Raw genomic sequence first — 27,889 nt, 5'->3', positions numbered from 1 at the left:
TTAGAAGACCTGGGTGCCAGTCCCAATCCTGCTCTATGACCTTCAGTAAGTAACTGAGCCATCCCTCAGTTTCCCCCTCAGTAAAATGAGGATAACAGTCTCAGAGAAGTATTGCCAGCCCCAAGCATTCGGACGTCTTGCACCTGGTTTTAAAAATCATGAGATATTTTTAAAATATTAAATTTGAGAGTTTGCCCTCCTGTTTTTCAGCTGGTAGCTGCAATCAAGTTACGTTTTCAAGGTTTTCTCCAAGCTTTTTTTTTTAAAAAAAAAATCTCAATCACCAGACACTGGGGCTTTGGGAAAAAACTCAAATTTTATGAGATTCTTGATAAAATTACAAGAACTGGCAATGCTGGTGGTGTGATTATTAATTAATAAATATTTGTGAAGTGCTTTGTGATTCTCTTATGGCAGGTGCTATAGAAGTACAAAAGAATTAATAGGAGGGAGAATGGCACCTGCATTTGTTTTTTTAAATCCAAACAAAAACAGTTTGTCATAAATTCATTTTGCATTTCAGGCTAATAAAGACAAGTGACCAAATTCATCCCCGATGTAAACTAGCAAGGATTCTAGAGTCACAACTTTTCCTGAAGTGCATTGGTTTTGCCTTTGGCTAATTCTGTGGTAATAATCCCTTTATGGCGAAGGAGTAATTTTCTTCTTCACCACTGCTGAATCTGATGCGTTAATTTTTCCACCCAATTTTCCACCACTCTTCATTTTCCTTCTGGTCTGCCGATCACTTCCAGTACGTTTCCTCCTACCTTAAATGACTGAATTATTGCTGAACCACAAAGAACCAGTCTATAAAACTCAAACAGATACTTAGTCTCCTTACTGTGGTTTGGGGATGGGAATCAAAGTAAAGATCCTTTATTTAAAAGACTTTTCTGTTTGTTAATACTTGTCTTCATCTGTCCTCATAAAATCCTAGTGTTTCCCCCATACACATTTCTAGAATATAAGCCAGGATCAACAATCCATCCAAAAGACTTCAGTGCAGTGTAATTGTGACTAGATCAAGAGAAGAATGTTGCAAACAGTAGCTGTTATACTTAAATTGCCTAAGCCTTGTCACATACTTTACATTGGTGACTTCAATGGATTTATTCCTGATAGGCACCAGAATAAGTGAGATCAGGATTAGTCTACTCTTTTTATTTATTTTCACATCAGTATCTCTGCCTACATTTTACATTTACAAAAAGAGAGCAAGACAGATGTTCCCAAAGCAGAAGTAATATTTCTTCTTTGTACCAATTTTAATGGGTCCAAAAACCACATACGTGTGTCACTGAACTTTCACATGTGTTACATAAGTCTCTGTAGACTATGCAAATAACATACTATTTATATGTGTTGGTTGTCTATTCGTATGAATTTTGTTTTCTCTGGTCAAGTGACTAGTGTTATAAAGCTATGTTTTAAAGTAGGACTTTTGCATTGGGGAAATCTTTCAAATATGTCATGTTAAACTAGCAGAAAAGGAAAATATATTTAATTATTCTCATTTAACTACTGTTAAGTGTGTGTTTCAGTCAATGATTTGCTCCTTCTGCTCTTTTTATTGTCAAGCGGTTATGTAAAATGCTGGAGCGTGACACCACAATAGTTTCCATACCCGCACACTGGAAACGCCATCAGCCAATCAGATGCCTCCCTTTAGAAGTAACTATTATATATTATAAATCAAGATGAGACCAAGCCACACAGTTTGGCTCCAGATCTGAACTTTCCCAATATCTAAGGGCTCTCTGGATATGAGCTTCAGTTCATAGACTGCATGAAGCCTGCAGCATGTTTGATCCATTTCAACACAAAGAGTAATATTATTCACTGTAAACTAAAAACTTCAGGTAATAGACCTGTTATTAGAAGTAAGGAAAGTGAAAGAAGGTATGAGAAATGAAAACTCCTTCACCTACAGTAAAGTGTCGTGTGTATGTGTGTGCGTGTGTGTGTAAGTAAGTAAGTAAAAATCTTCCTTACTTGAAAGCAGCAGGACTGTAGCACTCATCTGGGCTCTGTTAGTCCCAAACTCTTTTTCACCAGGTTCCCCACTGTTGCAAAGAAGCAGACCTTTACAATGTCATGTCCCCTGGAATTCTCTGTGCTGGCTGCCCAGCTGTCTCTCTGAAGTACCAGAGCAGTAGGTAAGAAGTATCCTAGCCTATATGGGTTCTTAAACTTTTTTTCATAAGTGTGGGCCATATTTTTAACAGAACGATCATCCCATGAATCACCTCCCCTTCCATTCAAATTCACATAACATCCCTGGGTGAGCACAGCAATTGCTTACATGGATGTCATATTATGAAAATATTCAAGATGTCTTTTTTTTTTAATGTGATTTTTAGCAGCTTGAAAGAAGGATAAAGAGCCAGCACCATGATCCCAGCCTGCTCTCCACAGAGCCACCAAGAAGTGCCCAAGAGTCTGGGAATTGCTGGTATATCAGAATTCTAATGTTTTGGCTGCAGCTCAACAGGAAACTAAATCTGTAGTCATTGCAATTTACAAGTAAGAAAATAGGAGGAACAACTGTGCCGCTTCAAAAAACAAAATAAAGGTGAGCACAGAGGAAGAGGGCAGGTCTCTACCTCTTCAATTAAAGAACATAATCTAGTTGTCTGAGAGAGGCTCATATAACCTAGTTTAACCTGTCACTGGCTTCTACATATGTTTTGGTGTGGAAAATTATTGCCCAGAGAGAAGGCCTTGCATACTCTGGCTGACACACCAGTTAAATTTACCCATCAAAGAAGAGTAATACATATTTATCAGAGATGAGCCAGAGCTGAACAATTTAGATATGGATCAAAACTTTCCAAGATTTTCCTTCATCTCTGTCTGTACCAGAGTTCTTATCTGACCATCATAAACTTCAAGGGCATTAGAATATAGTCTATTAGTTCAGGCCCAGCTTTATTGTTTCAGGGTTGCATATATATTGTTTGCAGCGCACTTTGCAGTTGAAATCCTAATGCCACTAAAACGTCCATTGACTTCGGTGAGGCCAGGATTTCACTATGAAAATTTTAGTGCCAGCTTGCTGCTGCTCTGATTGCACAGTAGCTTTCCCTGGAAGTTAGCTAAGAAAAGGCTTGGGTAAACACTAAATTCAGAACTACAATTTAATCTGGTTGAACAATGACTGGGAAACAAGAAGTGAAAATTGTCAACAGTGCCTGGATCCATGCAGATCATTTCAAGGGACAGTTTTGCTACCAAATTATCCTTGTTATGCAAATTTCCTCACCAACCGGCTGGTTCCCAGTTATGCATGGGGAGAAGCGGTGGCCACATCTGCTTCCCGTTTTGCCGTTTCAGAGACTAACCATCTGTTTGGCCTCATCCCGAACAGCCTGCTCAGTGCTGATTAACTTCCTCAACCAGCCAGCCCAAGGCCCACCGTCTGCTGCAAGGTGTAGATTTATTTTTTTCTAACTGCTTACAAACCAGAACCTTCACTTCTCTCCCAAGGGACAGGAAGGCGTTGGTTTGTGTGATTTGCAGCCGGCGGTGGCAGCAGAACCAGCACCCGCAGCTGCCCTCTATCATTCACATGTTTAATATGTGTGGTTGGGACAGATAAAACTAGGAATCGTTCCATGACCTGGGACATTCTTTAAAGAAGTGAGATCTTATTTAAAAATAATAATAAAAATGGAAGGCTAAATGCCATAGTCCTTACTTGACCAAAATTCCCACTGCAGTCTTTGCAGTCTAATAGGAGTTTTGCTTAATTAAGGACCACATAATTTTGATCTATATTCACTGCCATTTCACACACACCACATAAATATAGTCCATAAGAACTCAAACTCCTGCATTCTAACCCCAGCTTTGAAAATGGCTCTGCTTTCTGGATTTTTTTTTATTTTTTTTTGGGGGGGGGAGGGAGAGAGAAGTATCCTCCATTTTGGGGCGTCAGGTTTTGAGTGCCCAGCTTTAGACAACCCAGGTTTTCAGAGGTGCTGAGCTTCTGCAGCCCCCCATTGATTTCAGTTAGGTTACTCAGCACCTCTGAAAAGCAAGCTCTGGGTACTTCATGCTGTGTGCCCAGAAACTGAAGTACCAAAAGAGAAGAGCCTGGGAAAGCTGGGCCTTAACGTCTCTGTACCTCAGTTACTCTGTTTGTAAAATGGGATGACAGTATTGCCATACTCTCCCGCCAGGCGTAATGGGAAAGTTAACACTCGTAATGTGCTTTGAACATGAAATTACTGATGTCTGGTGTCACGCAGAGCAGTGGTAACTGGACAGGTGCTAAGTGCTCACCCACCAAGGCATCTATGCATGAGCATGTGTCTGCAAAGACCATCATCAAGTAGCTTGAGCTCCCATTCTCCTCTATGGTCTGCTCTCCCTAGCTGGACTTCATCTTCCATGATACAGTGTGGCCAGGCAACTACTACAGTGCATTGCCTCCCCTTGCTGAGAGGGGATACTGTGGTGCATTATGGGAGATGTAATCCAACCAAGACAATTGGCCCATTGAGGAGAATGAGGCACTGCAGTAGCAGTTCAGAATAAAAATATTTGGATTTTCAGCCAAAAAATTTGCAGGTTGATTGGTTTGGCTTTTGCTGAAAACTCCAGTTTTGACAGTGGCATACCCTGTATTTTCTGACTACCTCTACTTACAAGTTAACCAAAATAATTCAACATGTTCAACCTATGGGAAGGGAAAGGAACAAATCAGATTTTTCTAGTTACAGTTTGAATATGTATTTTTATAATAATAATAATAATAAAAAAGATGGTAATAGCCAACGTTATCAGATCTGGGTACCTAAAGTTAGGCTTCTAAATCCACATTTTGATACTTAAATAAAAGTGGCCTGACTTTTGAAGGTGCTGAGTATCCACAACTCCAACTGGTTTTGATGTGATTTGTGGGTGCTGAGCACTTCTTAAACTACCTTTTGACTTTTAGATGCCCAAATGTAGATTTACCCAATGGTGAAAATGTTGGGCAGTGTTAATGCTACTTTGCATTTCTATAGCACTTGTGGCCTATCGGTGTCTTTGCACCTACAATGGTATCTAAGTTAATCAGGCCGTAAGGACAGCAAAGCAAATACTTCATTGTACCTTTTGTAGTATCTCTGAAACATTGTGCATGTTCCCAATGGGCCCTGAGGTCCTTGCGCAGTTTTTACTCTCACAATCTCCCATTTAAGTCAATAGGTGTTTTTTGGCTGAGTGCAAGGATTTAGTAACACTGAGTAAAGCCATCAAGATCTGGTCTAATGCATATAACTGGAAGATCTTAAAACAGCCTATGTTTATTTCCACAAGTGCTGCCTACTGAAATTTAAAACTGTAATGTAATTTTATTTGATATAATTTGCATGTTACAGTAAATAAGGAAACAAAGCTGTAAGTGTGGTTTATTATGACTAGCAAAATCATAAATTCACTTGACCAAATTTGGATTTGAGGTACCATAAAGTATGAACTGTTGTGCACGCTGTCCTGAGTTTTTTTCCCCTCGTCACGGTGTGCTCACAAATCACTGCTGTACAAAATACTTACAAACTCCTTGTTAGAAACAAAAACAGAGCTGCATTCCCCTTGGTCATTGTTTATGCAGAAGGTTTGAAAGGGATAGTAGGGATGGAGACTCTGCTGAAAGGTCCAGAAGAGAAATCATTGTGACAGTAAATTATAATGGAAATCATTTCCAGGGTGCTGTGTTCCTAATTACCATGACTTTTCAAGCAGGGACGATTGTGTTCTTTATAGCTATCCTTGGCAGTGAAAGAGCGGAGCGAGGGCTGGAGTGAAAGAGACAACGAAAGTCAAATACCACTCAGTCAAACTGATAGTTGTAGGGAGAGGGCACTGAAACAGCAATTTCAGAGCCAGTTTTCCAGGTTGTCCCTAAGGGCTAGAGTCACAACAGAACATAGGTGTGGCAATTCTGAGTGTCACCACGCCTAATTTTTAGGTGCCTAGAAATCACTGGGATTCACAAACCTGAGTTGGGTGCATAGGCTCTGAAAAGTGGTGGTTAGGGCACTTGCCTAGAGTCCTGGTCAAATCCCTTCTTACTCTCAGGTGGAAGGCATATTTGAACTTGAGTAGTCAGTACAGGGTCTCCCAGATGAGTAGCCTAATGTCAGGGCTAAGGGTTATGAGGGAGCTCTTCTCCCTTGCCTCGGCCGTTTTGTGTGAACCTGTCTATAGCGGCCTGATCTGGTAGGTGAGCGCTGAACTTATTGTGTTGAGCCTTGCAGGGGAGTTAGGTGGAGGAACACTATCTTGCCCCAGCTTGTGAATCACTTTGGGGCTTAGGCAGCGGGACATGTGGTGTGGAGGCTGCAGTATTCCTATGCAGAAGCAAGTGCCTAGGAAACTTTTTTACAGCAAAAGTTGAGAGGGCAGGAAGTTAACAGGACTGCTAAGCAGAGGTATTGTGAAAGCCTGTGAAGCCTGATTTGAGGATTTATGCACTTGAAAGTGGCAGCTAGGGCACCAAAATCCTTTTGTGAAGCTAGCCTTAAATGTGAAGAGCAGGCGTCAGATATGGGCGTATAGGAGGCTTCAAGCTCTCATTTGCAGTGGCTGGATCCTGCTGCTCCCTGCATGCCATCCTCTTTATGCGGCAGTAGAGAAGACTGAGGTTGGCTTGTAAGAGCCAAAAACACTTAGCCTAGGATTGTGCTCCCTTTCCCTTCCCCCTATATGCTGGCAGCAAAGGAAGTTATTAGTGGTTTATAAGCCCCTGTTTAGGCTGTACAAAACTGCAGGATCATCCATCCTACCCCCCCCCCCCCCCCCCGCATGACTCAGGCAGGGCCCCTCTCTTGGGATTTTATGGCCAAAATACATCAGTGCTGTGGCACAATGAAGAACTGCTCCCTGGCTGCATTTCACCTGCTATGTATAAAGATCAAGGATCTGATTATCTCCCATTTGTGTTAGGTTGGTTTAACTTTACTGACTTCCATACAGTTACACTAGGGTAGATGCGAACAGAAAATCAGGCTGCTCAGCTTCATGCTCTCTTCCTTGCTCCACTTTGCCCCCATATATGTGCACATTCTCTTACATGTGCATGCAGAGTCACTCATGCACGAAGGGGTTTAAGCTGTGCAGAATGTCACTACAGCGACTAAAGACAAGTCTTTTACCAAGCTGTCTCTCTTACAAGATACGTCTCACCTTCCAGACATAATTTAATAAAAAAAAATCAAGCAAATTTCATAAAAATTTGAAATGTAAATACAATGGTCTTAAAGAAAAAAGGATTTACAATATAAATTCACAGCAAAAAAATGTGTAAATACAACATGTTTATATATCAGATATAAAAGGCAGGGGTGGGGTGGGAGGAGAAATCAGCTGTGGAAAAAATTCTGAAAAGCAGTTCTTACTATGTTGCTATTTACATCTTTTTAAAAACAGATATCAACTTAACTTAAAGCCATTCAACATGTTACTCTCTTTGTTTTTTTAGGTTAGAGATAAACCATGATAGGCTAGTACACCAGGTCATAGGAGGAGAAAAGGGAGGTTACACTAACATGGTTATCTACGGGCACAATTTGTTTAGCTGCAGACAGATGAGCTCCTATTACATGGATCGTTTTTCCCTCCTGTGTGCATCCCCATAAATAAAATTATCAATACATTTATTTCCAAACAAAGAGAGGATGATTTTTGTGCAAACAATGTGAAACAAAAGCCCCTCTACAAACAAGGAATGCTGCTGCTACTGCTGTTAGGCTACTCCTTCTGATACACTGTATCTTATTAATAAGCTAAATTATACAACTGTATTATTTATTGTACAACATTCACATACTCTCATATAAATAGGAAAAGCCTAGAGCCAAGAAACACATCCACTGTGAAAATTATCCTATGATACATAACTAATATAGAGTTATGTATGAGCCACACAACCACACACTTGTGTGTGCATGTTGACAAAACAAGTGCCATAGCCCCAACCCATTTAAATGCAGAGAAATCCTCTGAATCAGAAATTGTAAATTTTATAATTAAACGTTTCACTCTAAAGGCCAGAATCCACACATCTCTAGGTGGGCACCAGTCCACTGGAGATGTGCCTACTTACAACAGTAGTGATTTTGGCCCTCTCTTTTGTGGGCTTTAGCAAAGAAATGCCCTAAAAGAGCGTTTCCTTAGGGTCTGAGCTGTGTTAGGAAAATGATTTGTTTTTCAAAAGCTAAAAATAATCTGTGTATAGATTGTATAACACTTTAAACTGTGAGAGGGCCATAAATATCAGTAACAGAACCAGCTCCCTGTTTCCAGGAGATTACGGTACATTCCTCAGCTATCCAGTTATCTGCCACTGATGCAAAGAAGTCACTGAAGAGACTCTCAGCAATGATACTGTACCTCCCTGCTCAGAACGGCAGGCAGAACAGCCTGCAATGAAGGTGTGAGGATGAAGGACAGGTGAATTAGGCCCTGTAAAAGCATGAAAATTAAAAAGAAATAGAATATAAACTATGAATTAAAAAAAACCAGCTCATCTTAGTGTAAGTTATTTCTGCCCTTCCCTTGCAGTTTAACATCAGATTCTTCCTAGAAGCATGTTTAAATGCTATTGGCTCACCAGTATGTACAGTCTTTGTTGACACAGAATATGCCACAGACTCAGTGAGGAAATCTTTTTGGCACATAAAATGGATAGAAATGCCCCTCTTGGCTTTGCCCAGCCTGCTACATAGGGGCCAGAGTCTAACCAGGAGTACCTCCACTTAAGTCAATGGAATTTAACCAGTGTAAGATCACAATCAGGACTATAGTTTATATTACTGTCTCTTTTCTGGTATCCTACCAGCAATTTAAGATGTTCCTATTCACATTCACCAGTGTACGTGCATAAGTGTGTTTGCATGTGTTTACACAGTCCATGCATTATATACATTCTTTCTACATAATATCCCCCTTGTGATCCAAGGAGCTTGGCTTTTACAAAGTAAATTTCTTATAGTTAGGAATGAATGTACAGTGTAACAAAGTAAAGTGTGTGGGGGGGGGAGGTGTAAAGCATATTAAAATCTCACTTACACCAGTATCATTCCGTTGCCTCAATGGAGTTGCTCTTGATTTACAGCTGCATAAGTGAAAGCAGAACCAGGACCCCTCTGTCTGTTTATATATATTATACATATGTAATAGATACACCCATTGGATCCCATTCATCCTTGGTGCAAGTGCACTAGTTCTATTGAATTTGGCCCATAATATGAATGAATATCTATATCTATCTATAAAATACGTAACAGTATTACAAAACTTAAGAAATGGTCTTGTTGCAATACATGTTTTTTTTGTTTATGGGGTAGTACCAATCTCTTATACAGTGGAAATGTTTGTACATTCAATGGGTTGGGCAACTCAGACATTAATTATTAGTACCTGTACTGTTGTGGAAATATTCCAGCTCTGCAAGGCGATTCTTAACCAAGTTGCATAAATATCACTATTACCCAGTCTTAAAGCCAGTAGGCTGTTTGCGGAGAGGAATGAGCTATTTGGAAGAGGAACTAAAGAAGAGACAAACAGATTGGCAGTTTTTACTATCAGCTGTCTTTGTGCTTCAGATGTCTTTTCATTTTACTAGCATTTAAATAGCTAGTTGCCAAGAAGGGGGCGCTGAATGGAGGGGGACGATAGAATAAATGTTTTTGGTTTCATAGGGCTTGATCCTTGCTCTGCCCTCAATCCAGCAAAAAGCCCCTTAAATTTGGGATTCTCTTTAAGCATCAGAATAGTTCTATTTATGTTCATGTGGCTACTCAGACAAATGCTGAAGTGCTTTGCTAGATCAGGGCCAGAGTGCTCAGTACCTTGCAGAATGGATCTCTTAATGAATAGTTAATTGTAGAGAAAGGGGAGGGCTAGGCACTAAGTTTTTTAAATGGCTGTTTAATTCATTTCAGTGCTTCAAAAAAAATCATTGTGGGCTAAATTTTCCAGAGACAGCCCACAAAATTAGCCAGAGTACTTGCTATGCAAGCAGAATGGGCATTTTCATATGCAAAATGGGTGAACGTGGAAATTTTGCAGCCAGTTGTAAAAATTTTGCCCCCAAAATGAAAGAAGGGTGCATAAAAATATTCTCCAAACATTTTCTCTCTCCTACTGAATATCGTATTTTTCTATAATTAAAACTCCTTTTAAAAAATCCTCATAAATGGCTGTTTTCTTATGTGGAAAGATTTTTAAACCTTATATTTTTAAGGAAAAAGTGAGTTTTTATTGGATAGGGAGGGAAAATATTTATTTTAAAAAGTCAACAAAACCCTTTTCTCCAAATAAATGCAATTGCCACTCCAGAGTATGTATTGCAAGGGTGTTGCTCATGTCCTTCAAACAGCTGGCCTTATGCTTCACAATAGAAATAAGGTATGCCATGCAGGCAAGAAAATACACACCTCGGTGTGTGCTATTGTGTTATTTTACTTCACTGCTAAAATAGTGCCAGTTAAGGGTCTAGGCTTGCAACACCATTCCAGGTCCCCATGGCACCACTCAAGGGTCCTGGTTGGGCTGCTTTGTCTTTATTTTAATTAAGTCTTCCTAATGACCCAAGTAATAATGGGAAGTTAAAAAAAAATATGTGTCTGGTGAAAGAGCCCTATTCTCAGCATGTTAGCACAAGGCCTTTCTAGCCCTCAGCCAAGTTTTTGTGCATTGTGTACATGCTTAACTGTGTTGGGGAGAGAGGTCTGCAGAAAGCAATAGCTAGAAGGAAGTGGATTCAGCTACCTGACTACAAAAGCTCCTACTTACTAAAGATTTGGTGATCCAAATATTTGCAATAAAAACATCAATATGCATTTTATAAAATTAAGTTGCAATATATGCTACCAAGAGAGAAAACTCCTGGGGCCAGGTCTTCTAATATTCATTGCTGGATGATTTTTCTGTCCAACAGACTGATGTTTTTTGTCATTCATACAGCTCCAGTAGTACAGCTGACAAGGTCGCATCTGTGTGGGAGGGGTTTTAACTCATGTGGAAACGGTGCTCCCCTCGTGTTATGTGAGAAGAGAATTCATATCTGTCCTGGCTGTGGTAGCCACACATGTTGCATTCGAAAGGATCACGGAACCCATGACAGCCCATGTGGATGGTGTACATCACATGATCCAAGAAAAGAACTCTACAGTGTTCGCACTTGTAAACTTTTACTTGCTCCCCATTGCTGGTGATCACTTTGAAAGCATCGTGAGAATTGTCAGTACCTGCCCTCAGGACTTCATATTGCCTCTGTTCTTCTTTTATAGACAGGCCATTTCTTGCATGGGGAACTATGTGATTCGTCAGGTAAATTAAACCGCTGCGCTCCTCATTATTACTCTCTGTATCTGTTGAGTCTTGGCAGCTGTTGCTGGGGGAGGCATCCCTTTCAGAGGAGATGGATTTGGCTTTGGAAAGCAGCAACAAGTTTTCCACCGCGGTGTCCTGTGCAGTATGATTGGAACGAGCGTGATTGTCCCCAAGAGGTTTGTGGAGTTGATACATGGAGCTGATAATAGGTGCTGCTTCAGAGCTGCCTGGAGGTGTCTGCACAAGGGGACGCAAAGACTCTGCCCCTAGGTAACTGATGGCATTGTTAATGGCCTGGTCTATAACATGAGTCTGCATCATTTCACTCTCCTTCTCATAATTAGTGGTGGCATCGTATGGAACATCAGACAAGCATTTCTCACCTGCATTCCAAAACAATTAGGAGTTAGACATTTGGGATTCAATGTGTCTAAGCATTGGATTTTCTGCATCAGTAAAATTAAAATAGAAAGATTCAATGCAGAGTACAAATCTGCATCTGAAATTGAGAACTGCTGTGAAGAGCTCTCAATTTCCTAGTTTGCTGCACTAGAACTGATCAGAAAATATATTTTGGCAAACAATCAAACTGAAAAAATTTGGGCCAAACACACAAAAAAATTCAATTCTGAAACACTGCCGTGTTGCCTCATGAGACTTGTGGTTCAACTGCCTCAAACTCCCATTCGTCTCTACAGGCTGGGCTCCTTGGTTGGACTCTGGTGTGCCATGACCTCCCTCTTGGTGCACAGAGGTGCTATATCATGGCAGTTACATGTCCATGGTGCATCACGGGAGATAAAGGCTGTCAAAAGATCCTGGACCATAGAAGAGAATGGGAGTTTTTCAGAAATATTTTGGTTTTTGTCTGAAAAACAAAAACATTTCATTTTTCGACCATTATTGACAAAAAATTAAAACTTTCTGTGGAAAGCAAACACTTTTCACAAAATAGTTAATATAATCAAAAAATCAATTTTCCATCAAACACTTCAAATGAAAAAATTTTGACCAACCATAGGCTAGACACTAGTTCTGAAAAGAAGGTTCACATGTCCATAAGTTTTCTGTAGTGAAAAGTATTACTGGCAGGAGCAACATAAGGCAATGTTTCTCAAATAAATAATTCTATTGAACTGAAAATTAGCATTCTGCATGGAGTGAGACTTCTTTTGAGCTGGCTGAACAGTCCATTTTGCCAACCAAATCTAAGTGTGACCTTACAAGTGCAACAGAGTCCACTGAAAAAATTACAACTTCACATCTATCAGCAAAGAAAAAATATTAGGAGCAGTTTCCAAGTAGATAAACTAAGATTTCTTACTGTGTCCAACTTGTAATGACTAAAAAGGGGGTGCTCCTCACTTTTAGAAGTCAGGCCCCTGTAATGTGTCTCAAACTGGGCAGTGCCTATTATCAGTAATCACTTTCAAAAAACTTGGCTATAGAGAAACAAGTTAAAAATAAAAAGTAAAGTCTGGGAATTGGAGAAATTATTTAAAAATGCAGCTGCTGATTTAAAGCATATCTGTGTACTACGCTACACTATCACTCATGATACTGAACTTCACTAACAGGTAGCTTTGAATGACAAAAAAGTCTCTCGTGCAGTATTTGTAATACATCTGCAATATTACCAGTCCCATAAAGGAGGGGCAAAGAGGAAGAAACCTCCTTCAGGTTCCCAGATAGTGTACCCCACTCCATATGGCAGGGGTTTTCAAACTGCGGGTCGCAACCCAGTATGGGGTCATGGACTGGAAGGCACTGGGTCACAGCAGCTCTGATCAGCACCGCTGACCGGGCTGTTAAAAGTCCCATCAGCGGTGCTACCCAGCTAAGGCAGGCTAGTTCCTACCTGTTCGGACACCGCGCTGTGCCCCGGAAGTGGCCCGCAGCAGGTCCGGCTCCTAGGCAGGGGGGCCACGGAGCTCTACATATTTCCCCTGCCCCGAGCACCGGCTCTGCACTTCCATTGGCTGGAAATCAGCCAATAGGAGCTGGGGGGGTCAGTGCCTGTGGGAGAGAGCTGCACAGAGCCGCTTGGGTGCCTCCGTCTAGGAGCTGGACCTGCTGCTTCCGAGGCACAGTGCGGTCCGTGGTGCCAGGACAGATAGGAAACCTGTCTTAGCACCCCCGCTGCGCCACTGACCAGGAGCTGCCCGAGGTAAGCCCGCTCCCCAATCCCCTGCCCCAGTCCTGAGCCCCTCCAAGCCCAGAGTCCCTTCCTGCACCCCAAAATCCTCATCCCCAGCCCCACCACAGAGCCTGCACCCCCAGCCCAGAGCCCTGATCCCCTCCCACACCCCAACCCCCAGCCCTGATCCCCCCCACCCAAACCCAGATCCCCCTCCTACACCCCAAACCCCTCATCCCAGCCCCCACCCCCAGCCCAGGGCCCTGACCCCGTCCTGCACCCCAACCCCCCTGTCCCAGCCCAGATCCCCCTCCCACCCCCTGAACCATTCATTCCTGGCCCCACCCCACACCTCAACCCTCTGGCCCAGCCCTGAGCCCCTCCCACACCACAAACCCCTCAACCCCAGCTCCGTTGGGTCACAGGCATTAACAATTTTCTTCAACTGCATCGCCAGAAAAAAAGTTTGAACACCACTGTCCTAGGGAACTCTGAGCAATGCGGGTCTGACAGATCTCAGGGGATCCAGTGGCAGTGAGGTCTTTCTATGCAGAGCCTGTGCTGCTTCCCTCATACCAGCCACTGCTGCTGTCACGCCTCCTTAACATGGGGCTCCCTTCGAAGTTAATACTGCTCCAGGCTATACTAATAACTTTCCATTAGTCTGCAGCACGTAAAAGATTGCCTAGAATGGGGCCCAATTGTCCCTTCCTGTAGAAGAGCCTGCAAAGAGCAGGGGGAAAGTCTGCTGGAAATTCCACAGGCTGAACTGGACAGAACTGCCCTGTCAGAGTGGAGGGATTTCCAAACTCCACGAAGGGCCAAGAGTGCAGCCTGGAAATCGCTTGCTTGAAATCCTGCAAAAAACAGGCCTATAGTGCAGAAAGTCCTGCTGCCTACCAAGCACTTCCTGAGCCTCCATCTTCTCTGGAAGCCTGGCTCCTCCCAGCTGTGCTCTAGCAGGTAGCAGGCACAGAATGGGAGCCAACTACAGCTGGTCAGGAATTTTTTTACAATTTTTTGTAGGAAAATGGAGATTAGTCAAAACTAGAACTTTTTGCAGAATCTTCTCTCTTTTGACTAAACTTTCTCAGGTCCGGGATAGAATTTCTCCCTCCTCCCGGGACGCTCTTATTCAGCTGAAATGTGGAAGACCTAGGTTCAAATCCCTGCTCTGAATCAAGCAGAGCAGGGATTTGCTCTTGGGTCTTCCCTCGTCCTCAGGCGGATGCTCTAACCAGTGAGCTACTGGGTAATTGGAAGGCAGGGGACTCTCTCATTTTTTGTGAAAAATTTCTAAAAGTTTTCGGTTTTGTTCTAATGCAGAATGAAAACAAATGTCAAAAGTGCAACATTTTTTGCAAAATGGATTTTTTTTTGCTTTCTGACCTGCCCTAGAGCTAGCACTTCTTGGGGCTATCTTAATTCCTCAGTACAGTTCCAGTAAGGAGGCATGGCATATACAGCTCCTAACTTGGCTCCACCCATGCCTGATCTTGTGCTTTTTGGGTTGCTTTTCCCACCTGTGTCCACCTCCCACTCCTAGTGCTAGTGTTTGCTCCTCCCCACTAATGCCATGATTTTTATTAGATGCACCATTTCTAATCTCATAGTTTCGAAATGCAAAGAGCTAAAGACTGGAGATTCAAAATGGACTATGTGGAAAATGCCTGGGCAATGCATGAAATGCTTACTGCATTTTTTTAATATGAATTTATACCCCTGATTCAGAAAACAACAAAGTTAAAGCATATATATACTGTACATCATTAAACCTGGGCTTTATTATTACATGTCATACACTGGGCATCCAGAGGGCACAAGTTTAGGTGTTCTTTATTGGTTAATATTTGCTTTATGATTTTGTAACATAACTAACCTATAGCTGACCAATATGATCAATAGCCCATCGTAAGGAAAAATCTGTCACAGAGCAAGAGCATTTCAAACGCACACAAGCTTAAGGCAGGCAAGTATCATTTTTCCATATGGGCAGTGCAGATAACACTAGTGCTCATTAAAAACAATCACCTATTTTTATGGTTATCAGAGAATAAGTAAGGTAAACTGCTAGTGGCGTGACGCTCTTCAGAAGCTTTGCAGGGTTTCAGGGTGCTTGCCACAGGTAACTAAATGCTAACAGACAGCTGATACGCTCTAGCTCTAATAGTCTTCGTTTGAAAAAAAAAATTTCTGGTTGATATTTTAACATATCAGACACATTTCAGCCTGAACTGTTACCAGCCCCTCTCCAACCCCAGGATGGAAAGTCCCTGGGGTCTGTTCCTGTTTGCAAAGCAAGGTACTGTACACAAGTGCTGCAGTAGCACTATTACTGTCAAATAATTTCGCACCTAATTAATTTAAATTGGTGAATGAGCTCAGCTTCATAAAGCACCAAGTTCCACATTGAGAACCTTACTGTTCTTTCTCTCTTGAGTTTGGGACTGACTGGACCTAGACTTAGCTCTAATATTGTTGTGTTCTTCTTTGCAACAGTGGCTTGTTTTTCCTACCTTGCTAACTAGCCCTGAAGTTTATACTTGACTGGCTTGGCTGAGGAAACCTGTGCCTTCTCTGGCATTTGTAGTGCTTCTGGGCTTGATTCTCCTCTCATTTAATGCTGTCTAAATGACGAGTGACACCAATGAGGTCAATAGTGATGTGCTGGTTTAAAGTCCGTGTAAGTGAGGTGAATCAGGACCAGTGTCTTTTAAATTAGTCACTGGTTAAATTGGTTCAGTGTTTGGTGTATTTAATCCTTTAGTTCAATGTCCATTTTCTTGTTACCAAAATGGACTTTGGACAAGGAGACCAGACTTGGAGTTTGAGCAACTGGTAATGTACTTCATATTAAACGGGGTGAGCACTGGGGGAAAAAGGAGGGGATTTGGGGGGTCTCTGATGACCAAAGAGGCCATTTTTTATGACAGCAGAGTCTTCATAAATATTGTCTGTCATGGTGTCTTCTTACACCACACACTGAATAAGTGACAGGAAACTCTGCCTTACCTGTGTCTCTCATTTGCCTGGCTTTCTCTATTGTTTGTCAGCACGAGGGTGACAAACAATGGAAAACAAAAAATAGTTCATGCCCAATTGCTCTAAATGGGTTACTTATTCGTGTTTATTAAAAATAGTTTTCTAAACCAAATTAATTTCTCTGGTCTTCCTGGTATCTTCACAGCTGATATTTTTTTCCTTATGCAAAAATTCTAAGAGATGAATTCAGTTCAGAAGAATTTCATCAACTTACTCCGGTAGTTGAATCTGGTCCTTAATCACCAAACAATTTGGAGTTCTTTAATAACTCACAATTCCTACCACATTTTCAGTATTTACCTCCACTACAATTTTGTCATCTTCAATTCTGCCATCTTAGTTGGTAAGCAGCTACATTTCCTGCCCTGATTAAGTCCTGCTCCTACAATCACTGCCTTCTTTTCCCCGTCTTTGACTGTCTCCTTAAACCTACTATTCTACCTTCTGACATAATGACACACACTGGTACGAGATTCCTCCTCCCCTGTCTTACAATATAGTCTCTCCTCCCTCACCCATTTCTGACTCAGACATGTGTCTCTTACTCTCTTCCACAGTCTCTCAATCTGCTCTCTTGACCTTGTTCTCTCCAACTCCTGACTTCCCCCCTTATACAATCTCCCTCCCTTCTCAGTTTTTCTCCACTCTCACTCACACATCTCTGACTTCAAGCATGCTATTATTTCCTGTAGCCTCAAACATCCCTCCATTCCATCTCCTTCTCCATCTACCACTCTCCTCTTTCAAAATTCTCATATGTGTTTTCTACCCTTGTGGCCTTAACTTCCTCTATGTTAATTCACTCCTTGATCACCTTCAATTAGGCCATCTCCATTCCACTGAAACTGCCCAATGATGTCTTCCTGGACAAATCACAAAGGTTCTTCTCCATCTCCACAATTTTCAGCTCTCTCCCATTTTAGATATAGTTGATCATGCCCTCTTCCTAAATATTCTCTCTGCCCTAGATTGCAGAGACTTCCTCTCTTACCTCTCAGACTACTTCTGCAATATCTTCTTTGGTGGTACCGCTTTCCCCCCTCTCTTTACCAAGGTCTCTCAGTGTCCTGTGTTGGCCCTATCTTCTTCTCTCTTTACAATCTCATCCAGTATTTTCTGCGGTGCCTCTTCTCCTCTCACTTAAACCCACTCTATTCATACTTGTACTTCTGGCTGTCTCTTCCTGGATGTCCTGCCCACAACTCAAATTTAACCCCTGAAAAACTGAATGCCTACTGCTCTACCAGTGTTCTTCCCTGCTTCAAATCCTTCCACTGGCTTCCTGTCACCCACTCCATCAAATTAGGCTTCTTCTTCTTCTCTTAAAGGGCATATGCAACTTGGATCCCTACTATTCCCTGTTTCTCTCTTTCTGTGGTATGCTTCACTTCCCCTTTGGTCCATCCCTGCCACATGCGCTACTATTCCCTTGTGTCTTCCTACTCTTAGAATCAAACCTCCTTCCATGTGGCTTCCTACATTCTGGAATCCCCCTCCCTTACCTAGTCTGTCATGTCTCCACCTTTTCCTCAAAACCCTTCTTACAATTTAGTCCTTCCCAAAGGCTTTAATCCTCTCCTGAAGCAAGTGATATAAAACTAGGAGAAGTTCGAATATTCTGTCTGTTTCTCTGTAGAAGCGAGCTCAGGCTTTCCTTTGAGTTTCCATGCTTTTGAAGGTTTAAGTATTCAATTTCCTTTGATTGATTTGCTACAAGCCACTACTCTGCACAGTGAATACCAACTGGAAGAAGAAAATGGACACAACCTCCTAGTCAAGTCACTGAGGCAAGAAAACATCTATTAGTAAAAGAAGGAAGCAGGTTATGGAAGTTTGTGTTGCTTACAGTATGTATGTGGAGAAGTATAAATTGATCTTGGTTTTTCTTTTACCATTCTCATCAGCTGGGCACATATTTCTAGGTTTATAAATGATACTTGACCAAAGAAATGAGGTAAACAAGTGTACAACCTTTCTGAAGGAGTGAAAGAGTATTAACCACTTATGTTCAGCCCATCCTCACCTACACACACATGCTTACACATGTGTCAACACACAGGGTTGGGCCCTAACATGGGAAGTTAGCAAAATGTAGCCTTAAGCATCTGCTTAAGTGCTTTCCTGAATAGGAGCCTCGAATCCCAGGATGATCATATAGAAGACCTGGGGCATCAACAGTGGAAAAGGCAAGAATACTGAACCCCTCCACACACAGAAGTTGTAAAATGGAAAGTTAAGCTGCAGAAAGTATCCTTTTTTAATGCATCCATCTAGCGCATCCTATATATTTATATATTATTAATTTAATGATAACAAATGAAAATCATGATGCAAGACTGAACACCCTATAAGGCTTTTTTAGGAGACAGCAAACGTTTAACTCTTACCAACAAATTTCTGAGGCATAGAGCTCTTACGTTTGGCGACGTTACTTGCTAGTCTATCCAGCACGAGGGATCTCTCTGACCCTATCTTGCACAAGTCTTCAGCCATTTCACTCTGGTTAGTTTCCTCTTTTATGACTGAAATCAAATGACAGCAGAGGGTTAGGCACGCATGCTCCATTTTAATGGAACTACCATCTTTGTATCATGTTAGTCAGACTTTTCTATTAGCATGCAACCAACTAAAACCGGGAGCTTACAATGACAGGCACAGGTTGACTCTGACTGTTTGTATCGTTGTCCCTTATGCTGACTAAATTAGATCAATGCTCATCTTCCCCTCAAATAGGATGTAGAGATAACAGATTGCAAAGTACAACTACAGCTTATGGGGCCTGATTCTCCATTGCTCTGCGCCCTGTCTAGTTATTTACACTGGTGCAAAATGAATGTCTAACATGATCACTCTGATTTGGTTTTACACCCACCTTGCAATGGTCTGAACAATTACACATGGTGCAGAAAAATGGAGAATGAGGCCCTAAGATCTTTAATACTACATTTGATACAAAGAACTCCCCCTCTTACCCTCCCCCCTTCCCCCACTACCTTTTAGTGAAAGAAAAGCCCAGCACAATAAGCATCACTTCAACAGAAATGGGGCACGGTTATCACTTCAAATAGAAGAATGTATTTATAATTTATGCAGAAAACAACTTCTCTGACAGTTCTCTAGTATTCTACTTCCCTGATACAGTTAGTCATTAAAATCCAATTTTAGCTAGCCCAATGGCTGAACATATATTTATCATAGAGCACCGACCTTCTGCACTCAGACTGTTTTCTGACTTCCTGCTACTGCTAAGAAGTTTTAGGTTTAGAAAGAAAACCCAGCAAAGAGATTCTTAGCTATGAGCCACTAGGGAAAAGGTTCCTGTTATGTCACTTTGTTGCAATTGCCTGTGGAAGCTGAAGGGGGTATGAGAACAAACTGGCACAACAAGAGTTCTATGATGGTAAACTATACTTATTCTGGGCATCCAATGTCTGAAGAAAAGGTGAGCTATCAAGTGTGTGTAACACATACTGAGTGATTGCTTTCTGGATTTTTTTTATCTTTTGCCAGGAGATGAATAGTTTAAGCAAGATTGTGACTTGATATCTGATCATCAAGTAATAAAGCATGAACGATTTAGGCCTTGATTCGGCAAGCTGTCTTTTATGTTCTATGTATGCTGGTGACATGTTATCTTCTCAATAGGTGTGCTCATTTATTGATAGATGTTTAGATGGTATCTACTGCTTTGGTAATTGGACATCTAACAATAGTTAAAGTAAATATATCTGTTGCCTACATGAAAGGAATAAGCAAACCCAATGGACTGCCATGCTAGTAATATGTATACAGTGTTGTTGTATCTGTATCAGTCCCAGAATAGTAGAGAGAAACGAGGTGGATGAGGTAATATCTTTTACTGGACCAATTTGACTCTTCTTCAGATCTGTGTAAGCTCAAAAGCCTGTCTCTCTCACTCACAGAAGTTGGTCCAATAAAAGATATTACTTCACCCACCTTGTCTCTCTAATGTTAGCAATATGTCATTTAAATGGCAGCCTGATAGAACAGGCTTGGCTACATCGTCCCCTGAAGTTGACAGACTCAGGTGGGGTGGATCAACAGGAGGAGCTGTTAAGTGCTCTCAGAGAAGAGTGCCCCCATGGAAGACAACTCTAGGAACCAATAGCAGGAGCAATCTAGCAGACCTTAACCACTGCCGCAGGACGACATACTACAGTGGTTGAAGTGCTTGCTAAAATGACTGGGCCCCAGACCATTTAAGATTTTAAAGACTCTGACCCACCCCTTGAATAGCATCTGGAAGTGATCAGTCAGTCAGTACGGGGCACTGGTGGTGTATGCTCATTACAATGCACCCATTAAGGAGGCAAGCTTCTGCATTTGGTGTAAGCTAACACTTTCAGATGTTTTCCAATCCAATTTAGAAGTCAGAAAAAAGTAAAACTCTATGGTAAAGGCCCAAAGCAACAAAAAGTCATTGCTTCTAAAGGACATAATGACAAATAGCAGTTCCCACATTGCCACCAAAATGCAAAGACATTTCCCCATGGCATCCAAGAAGGTAGCACAATAACATTTCCAAAGAATTAATGGAGGGTTAGCCCATGATTTCACATACTTTTTGTTTGTTTTGATGAAAAATGGCAAGCAAAAAATAAAAATTTAGGCCCAAACCAGTATTTTCCAGTTTTGGGAAACTGAAACCTACCCCCATCCTACCACACTCCAAAAACATTGGCTGCAAACCTGAATTTTGGGGGGTTTTGGTTGCCAAAAACTGAAAATTGTTTCTGTTTTTGTGTTTTCACTGAATTTTTATGTGGGAACAAAAAACACTGGCCCACTCTGATATCTGTCTACGCCTACACTATCTACCTGTGTATCTTTGTGGCTGTACTATGCCGTATCTTCATTGATTGATTCTAATAATATACTAAACCACAAGAGCAAAGCTCAGTCTATAAGTTTTCATAGTTTGTCTTTTCTGATATTTTCTATAGTACTTGGAGGGTCTCATGTGTTCCCACTGAAATCAATAGCAAAACTCCAACTTATGTCTGTGGAAGCAGCATCAGACACTAAGGTGAAATTCTAGCCCTACTGAAGTTGTTTGGAGCTTTGCCATTGATTTCAGTGGGGCCAGGATTTCACTCCAAATCTTCAAATTCAAAGACAAAATGAAAGAAAATATGTTGTTCCCCTTCACCCTCCTCCTTGGCTCTGCCCATATTAGGTACGTTTCCCAATGAGATCCATCAGGCTCCTAAAGGAAGTGATGAAATCAATTGCTTAGGATTTTTTCAATTACATTAGACAAAATACTAGAAAATATGCTGTGGAAAATAATCCTGCAGTAACAGGGAGCTGGACCGGATGACCTTACCCCTCATTTCTATGATTCTATCAATACAACAATCAGTGGGACTTTATTATCATAGTAATAGTTCCATAATACACACTGAGAAGCTGAACGAACAGTAGTTCTTGCATATAAGACTGACTTACTTTTCTAAGTATAAAAAACATGCATTAAAAATATTTTTAAATACCAAAAGGACCATGTCTCATTCTGAACTGCTTTGTTGTATATTTACCTCTTTACCGATACAATATTTTTTAAATTGAAAAACGGCATCTGAAGTCAAACTGTGTTTGTGATGCCGTAATACGTAATTTAAAATACCAGGATCACTTTCTACAAAGGTTTTTTTTTTTAATGAAAAACTGGTTTATTACCTGAGAAATAATACCAAATTTTGTTAAAATGCAGGAGCTTTGGTAAAATACGTTTAGAATATAAGCTATTCCTTCCATTTTACTGCTGGTTTCTAAAATCAAAGTCATATTAAATATAATAGGGATCTGTCTGATACTCTTTGTGTATGCAAGAAAGCAATGTTTCTTAAACACCATTTATGAATATGCCAACTTTCAATCTGATTCAAATATTAAATACTGAGCTGCATAACCCCAAACTGCTGTGAACATCTAAGCTTTTTCTGTCAGGGTTTATAATAAGCACAGTCCCATACATCTGAGAGTTATTTCTTATTACAGTTCCTTGTTACTGATTTCAGCTTCATCTGCATATTTTTCTTTACTAATATTTTATTTTCAGCAAGTAACTGAAAAGCTAACACAGATTGTTGTTTTCTTTTGCCCACGGATATATCAAACCTTTATGCCAGGCACTGGAAATTCTAACCCCAGACAATTGGCTTCTACATCCTATCACCCTGTTACGGCATAAATATCCCGGCCTTGAGTACATTAGGTTCAGCTTTCCTTCTATTTATACATTCTCCAACCCCTCAATAAAATTAAGAGGAGCGCTGCTCTAACATGCTGTCTGTCAGAAGAATCTCAGCTGCATTCAGTGTTATCATTATGTGCATATACTTTACATTATCTTGTAACATGTAAAAACATATTCAAGGGCTGTCCAGATATACAATGTTAAATAAGGCATCATTGCAAATAGGTCAGAGAGAACGTACCATTTTGTCATTTGACAAACTGAATAATATATACTTACAGGATCAAAAAGGTATACAAGAAATGTAGTTTATCAAATGGACTGTAACCTTAAATTCCTCTGTACATTGATACTATGTTCGCCCCCTGAACTAATGCCTATCAACATATCTAGTATGATTACCTCTTGTGATCAGTCTCACACATCTAATTGGTACCTTTGTTTACAACCTGCAAGACCGCCTCAATTTTAGATTCTGTATTCTCTAAGGAATAGATTGTGGCTCTGCCACATGCCCCAGACATGCGATCAGGTGTTGGTGCACAGGCCCCAAGGAAAAAATCGTGTTGCAGAGAGTCATGATTCCCTCCCTACTTCCCCTTTGGTTTAGGTGGGTAGTTGTTTGCTTCTGGTGCCTACCAACAGCAAATTACTATCCTCTCCAGACTGGCTCCTCTGGGTTAGCCAGTGCATTGTGGGGCAGAGCTAAGGTTCTTCTCTCTTCCTGCTCACCTGCTTGGCCTGGGAGGAGTAGTTGGCATTGAGCGCCTACTCATTGCTGTGCACTGGGACACAAGGTCCGGATAGCCTATGCAGGTGTGTAAGGGTGTGTGTGGTTCTTATCTCCCCCATTACACCAAAGTGTGCATTCCAAAGTAAATTAGCTCTAAATCATGTACTGGCAGTGGAATTACCTTTTTAACAAGAGTTTGTAGTCCTGAGTATTGTAATCTATAGGGCACAAAATAAATAGGAAAGTTCCAGCCCTATGCGCTGGGATAACTATGCTTTAGCCTGAACAGCTGGTGAGCTAAGGAATTCCAAGTCTTGTAGCTGGTTACCTGAAGGTGTTGTTTCTAGATGTAAAAGTCAAAATTAGCCTTCATACCTAACTTCCTTGTTGTAGATTGGAGCAAGGAAAACAAGAAAACTAAATATTGATTAAGTACAAGAGTAGCTCCAACTAATTATCTATCTACCAACACAGAGATGGAAATATAGAGCCAAAAATCTGTTCAGTGGTGGTATGGTAATGGATTGTTACGCTTCCCAGATAGCTCAACTGGACCATCCCCTGGCAATTAATGAGTGACAGGAGGGTACTGGTTCCAGGTTTACCCTTTCTGCTTTGAACTCCTACCTGGATACAAGCTGCCTGAGAGGCTCATGGTTTGCAGGTAATTGTGGCAGCGTTCTTTATGTTCTTCTAAAGAGCTGCGCTGTTTATAGCTTCGGCCACAGTATCCACATTTGTGAGGTTTGCCAACTGCAGAAAACACAATTTAGCGAATGAGTTAAATTAAGTATCTGACAGAATAGCAACAACAACAAGAAATCATTTGTGCTATGACTATCTACAGCCACCGATCAGTGGAGTATTTGGGGGCCTCTCAAAACAACAATGGAAAATTTAGTTATAGGCTCTAATTTAAAGATCAGGTCCTCAGCCGGTACATAGCATACGGAAATCAACGGAACTACCCTGATTTACACCCACCAAGGAATCTGGCCTTAAATCTTCAAAACTAGGGCAATCTCAGTTGCCCCACACATGTTGTGTGTCATTGGGCCTGATTGGTTTTCTTCTCTGCTTTGGAACTGGTCTGAACTATCTGAGGGCAAGTATAATAGCAAATAGAATTTTGTCTTGGTGACTGGTGGCATGCAACAGCAAAATCAGAGAACCACAGAGGCACCAAATACCTCAAAGGATGTTTGCAAATATGATAACAACATTTGTCTAAGTATTCAGTTTGATGGGTTTTGTAAAATAAAGATGTGTGTATTGATAACTCTTTCTATAAAGTTAATGGGTTTGCAAAATGCTAGGACAGATGATGTTAAAATCCTGGGTTCTCAAGTTGAAAATGCTGGGATCCCAATTTCTGGAATTTCCGGACATTGGACTCTACCCCTTAGAATGTATTGCCCTGGGGAGCTGCCAGTTTGGCACAGAAAGGGTTGCAGTGCTACAAGCCTTTCTCCATTCTTTGCCTCATCCTTTATGTGGGAAAAATTCTCAGGTTGACAAGGGGAAGAACTGTAGGGATGAGAAGGTAATTCAGTCTCCAAGTCCTTTAATTAGTTACATCTCTGCACAGAGACTGCCAACTAGGGTGATTGTTTTTGTGGTGTAGACCACTGTCCACTAGAGATAGATGAACCAGTTCTGATGCCACAAGAACCAACTCAACCCTTTACTTAAACTTAGAACCAAATCCAAATAGAGCCTTTTTAAAGGTTCAAATCAGTCCTGGATAATTTTTATAAAAATATATTTTCATTTTCCTGGTTCTAGCAGAATCCATAAGTAGAAGCAATGAAATATCATGACAGAGGCTCTGCTTGTGGTCTATCTAGCCTGACCAAATGCAGAAAGTACTGGGGAATCCTACAAGAGTGACTGTTCACATGAGATTTCTGGCCCCAAATTTGTGGACTTATACTAAAAAGACTGGCCAGTTTTGATAAGGAGCTGTACTTTTAGACGGTTATACAAACCTCATCTTTGAGCTTCACTCACCACCACTGTCAGCTAAGAACTGGGCTGAGACCATCAACATATTTGCATACAATGATGTCAGTTTACTAATCATAATAATATTGCATATTTATGTAGTTTCTCATATCCTAAAGAATCTCAAAACTTTATTCAAACTGTATAGAAGTCACTTCACCCACATCTGGGATGGAATGCTCCAGCTGCTATATAGCATAAAGCACAACACAATACCTGTTTGGAGAGGAAGTGAAGTGGAATACCGTATCTCCTTAAAATGGCAATTTTAGATAAGCAGAATGCCTATATGCCCAGTTCAGAAAAAAAATCCTTATGCAGGATATCATTTAAGCACATGCTTAAGTCCCACTAAAATTAATGGGCTTAAGCACATATTTACTATTATGCTTGTGTTTAAATGGTTTCTTGAATTAGGACCTGATATAGGCAGAATCCAAAGGGAATTTGATTTGGACACCTGGGAGAACACCTCTTACAAACAGAGTCATCTTTAGTGATCAGTTTTTCACCTCATAAGAAAAATGGCACTTCCAGATCCTGCTACCACCATCCAGGGCCATTGGCTCAATGCTAACTTTTTTTACATCACTTCTGGAAACACAGGGGTTTCCCTTGGAGGCCTCCTATTCAAATATTGACCAGGAGAATTCCAGGTTAATTTGTGAAATCTGATGAAATCACAGCCCCAGTTGCCATGGTTGCAGGCACTTTTAATGGTGCGGGTACCATTTTGGATTTGCTCTCAGAAGGAGACTGATGTGGTGACCTTTTTAAACACTGAGAAGTCTTGTTAAGTGAACAGGCAGATATGAGCACAAGCCTGAGTATTTTAGAAAATATTTATCCAGGCCTCCATATTAGAGTCTTTTTATTTAAGAAACAACAACCCCCACTTGAAACCTCTAAGAGTAGACTGCAGCACACAACATATGTTATACACAATGGGTGAAATTAACCTCATATTCAAAGAGCAAGCACCAAGCCTATGCATTACTCAAACCTTCTTTTTGAGAGATTAAGTGGGATTTACCTGGTGCAGTGGCCTTAGGCAGGATCTGTACCGTGGTGCATTTCACTCAAATCATGCAGCCCTTATTCATGCAAGTAGTCCCATTAAAGGGACTGCTCACCTAAGGGATGAAATATCAGACCCTAACATGGGAATTTCCAACTAGCCTGGTGCCAAGAAGTAAAGAAAAGCTGATTATTTGGGGTTGCTAAAATAAGCAGAGTTTAGTAACTTTTGATGAGGCATCCTCACTGTTCAAACACTGCAGCTGATCACGTTTTGTTTATGTCCCAAGTTGGTTAAGCCTGAAGTGAGACTACTTGCATCCTGATCCAAGCAGCCATTGAAGACATGGTGGCAGTGAGCACGTACATAACTCCCGGCTTGACCTGGAAGTGAGCAAACTTTGTCCAGAAAGTGCTTAGATGCAGTTACTTACCAGAATGAGTCCTCAGGTGGCCCGTGAGGGCATCCCTGCGTCGGCAGGCATAGTTGCACAAGTGACATTTGAAGGGTTTTTCGCCTGAATGCAACTTTATGTGGCGGAGGAGGTTGCCTTTCTGAGTAAAGGAGGCTCCACACTGAGTGCAGTGGAAAGGGCGTTCCCCTATGAGGAGAAGGACAAATATGTGAGAACAAAAATCTTACATAGTAACGAGAGAAAGATTTCAGTGAGAAAGTTGTTTTCTCACTGGTGCTCTATGACTTCCACCGGCTGCAGGTTTGATATAACATGAGGCTTTCAGACTAAACCTGCCAGTTTCTTAACGCTTCACTGGCTGGGTCAATTTGATCTGAAAATCTAATTTTTTTTTTCTAAATCAGAATGGCACATCACAATGCAAATTCAAACTCATTTAAATAAAGTGACTGCAACATTTTGTGTTGAAGAGCCACTCTTCCTGATCAGCAGTTTTGGAATAAACCAATATCCAATTTTGCATGTTGTGGCATTTGGTGGGGTTTTTAATGTGGCTTTTTTCAAAGGGTCTTTAAAATATGCCACTGAAGCAGCAAAATAAAAAGGAAACTCATTAAAAATGCATTTCAGGATCACAAGTTCATTTCAGCGTTACATTCTTATATTTAAATGAAAGGCACTTCATTATAACAGTTATAATAACTTCTTTTCATTTACATTTTCCCTGTATTTTCCCTTTCAATTTCTTCTCCATTACCTGTCTGTCCCTAAGCAGCCAAATCAGGAAAGAGACAGAAGAGAGAGAAAAAAATAAAATGAGAAGTTAAGACAGTGTAAAGGAAACCCTGTACCTTCCATACAAAAGTCCTGACCCTCCTCAGGCAGGATATTAACATAGGAGTTATATTAATGTGCTTTTCTCCACTTCAGGGGGAAAAAAAACTACCCAACCCTTTAGGAAGCACAGTCATTTGTCTAAATTGGTACAC

At 41.0% G+C, this 27,889-nt stretch overlaps 1 protein-coding gene and 1 long non-coding RNA gene across 15 annotated transcripts in view; one reads left to right on the top strand and one right to left on the bottom strand.

Moving 5' to 3' along the window:
• Nucleotides 1-1,680: 1,680 nt before the first annotated feature.
• LOC120397849 lies at nt 1,681-11,093 on the top strand. Its single transcript, XR_005594035.1, has 3 exons — nt 1,681-2,159; nt 2,364-2,575; nt 10,963-11,093. It is a non-coding gene; the product is annotated as an uncharacterized LOC120397849 (long non-coding RNA).
• IKZF1 (IKAROS family zinc finger 1) overlaps nt 7,298-27,889 on the bottom strand; it is a 105,826-nt gene continuing 85,234 nt past the window's right edge. For 11 of the 14 annotated variants that reach the window (XM_039524410.1, XM_039524408.1, XM_039524409.1 and 8 more), the window contains 4 exons: nt 26,919-27,086; nt 24,091-24,216; nt 18,898-19,032; nt 7,298-11,714 (listed from right to left, as the gene is read on the bottom strand). In XM_039524410.1, the coding sequence (XP_039380344.1) occupies nt 11,008-11,714; nt 18,898-19,032; nt 24,091-24,216; nt 26,919-27,086 (1,136 nt within the window). In that variant the 3' untranslated portion in view covers nt 7,298-11,007. The remainder of the gene's footprint in view (nt 11,715-18,897; nt 19,033-24,090; nt 24,217-26,918; nt 27,087-27,889) is intronic. The other 3 variants (XM_039524405.1, XM_039524412.1, XM_039524407.1) reach the window with 2 other exon arrangements.

Source organism: Mauremys reevesii, linkage group 2 (genome assembly GCF_016161935.1).
Source record: "Mauremys reevesii isolate NIE-2019 linkage group 2, ASM1616193v1, whole genome shotgun sequence".
Taxonomy (NCBI): Eukaryota; Metazoa; Chordata; order Testudines; family Geoemydidae; genus Mauremys; species Mauremys reevesii.
Note: the sequence above shows the minus strand (reverse complement) of the source record. Positions and strands in the feature narration are given on the sequence as shown.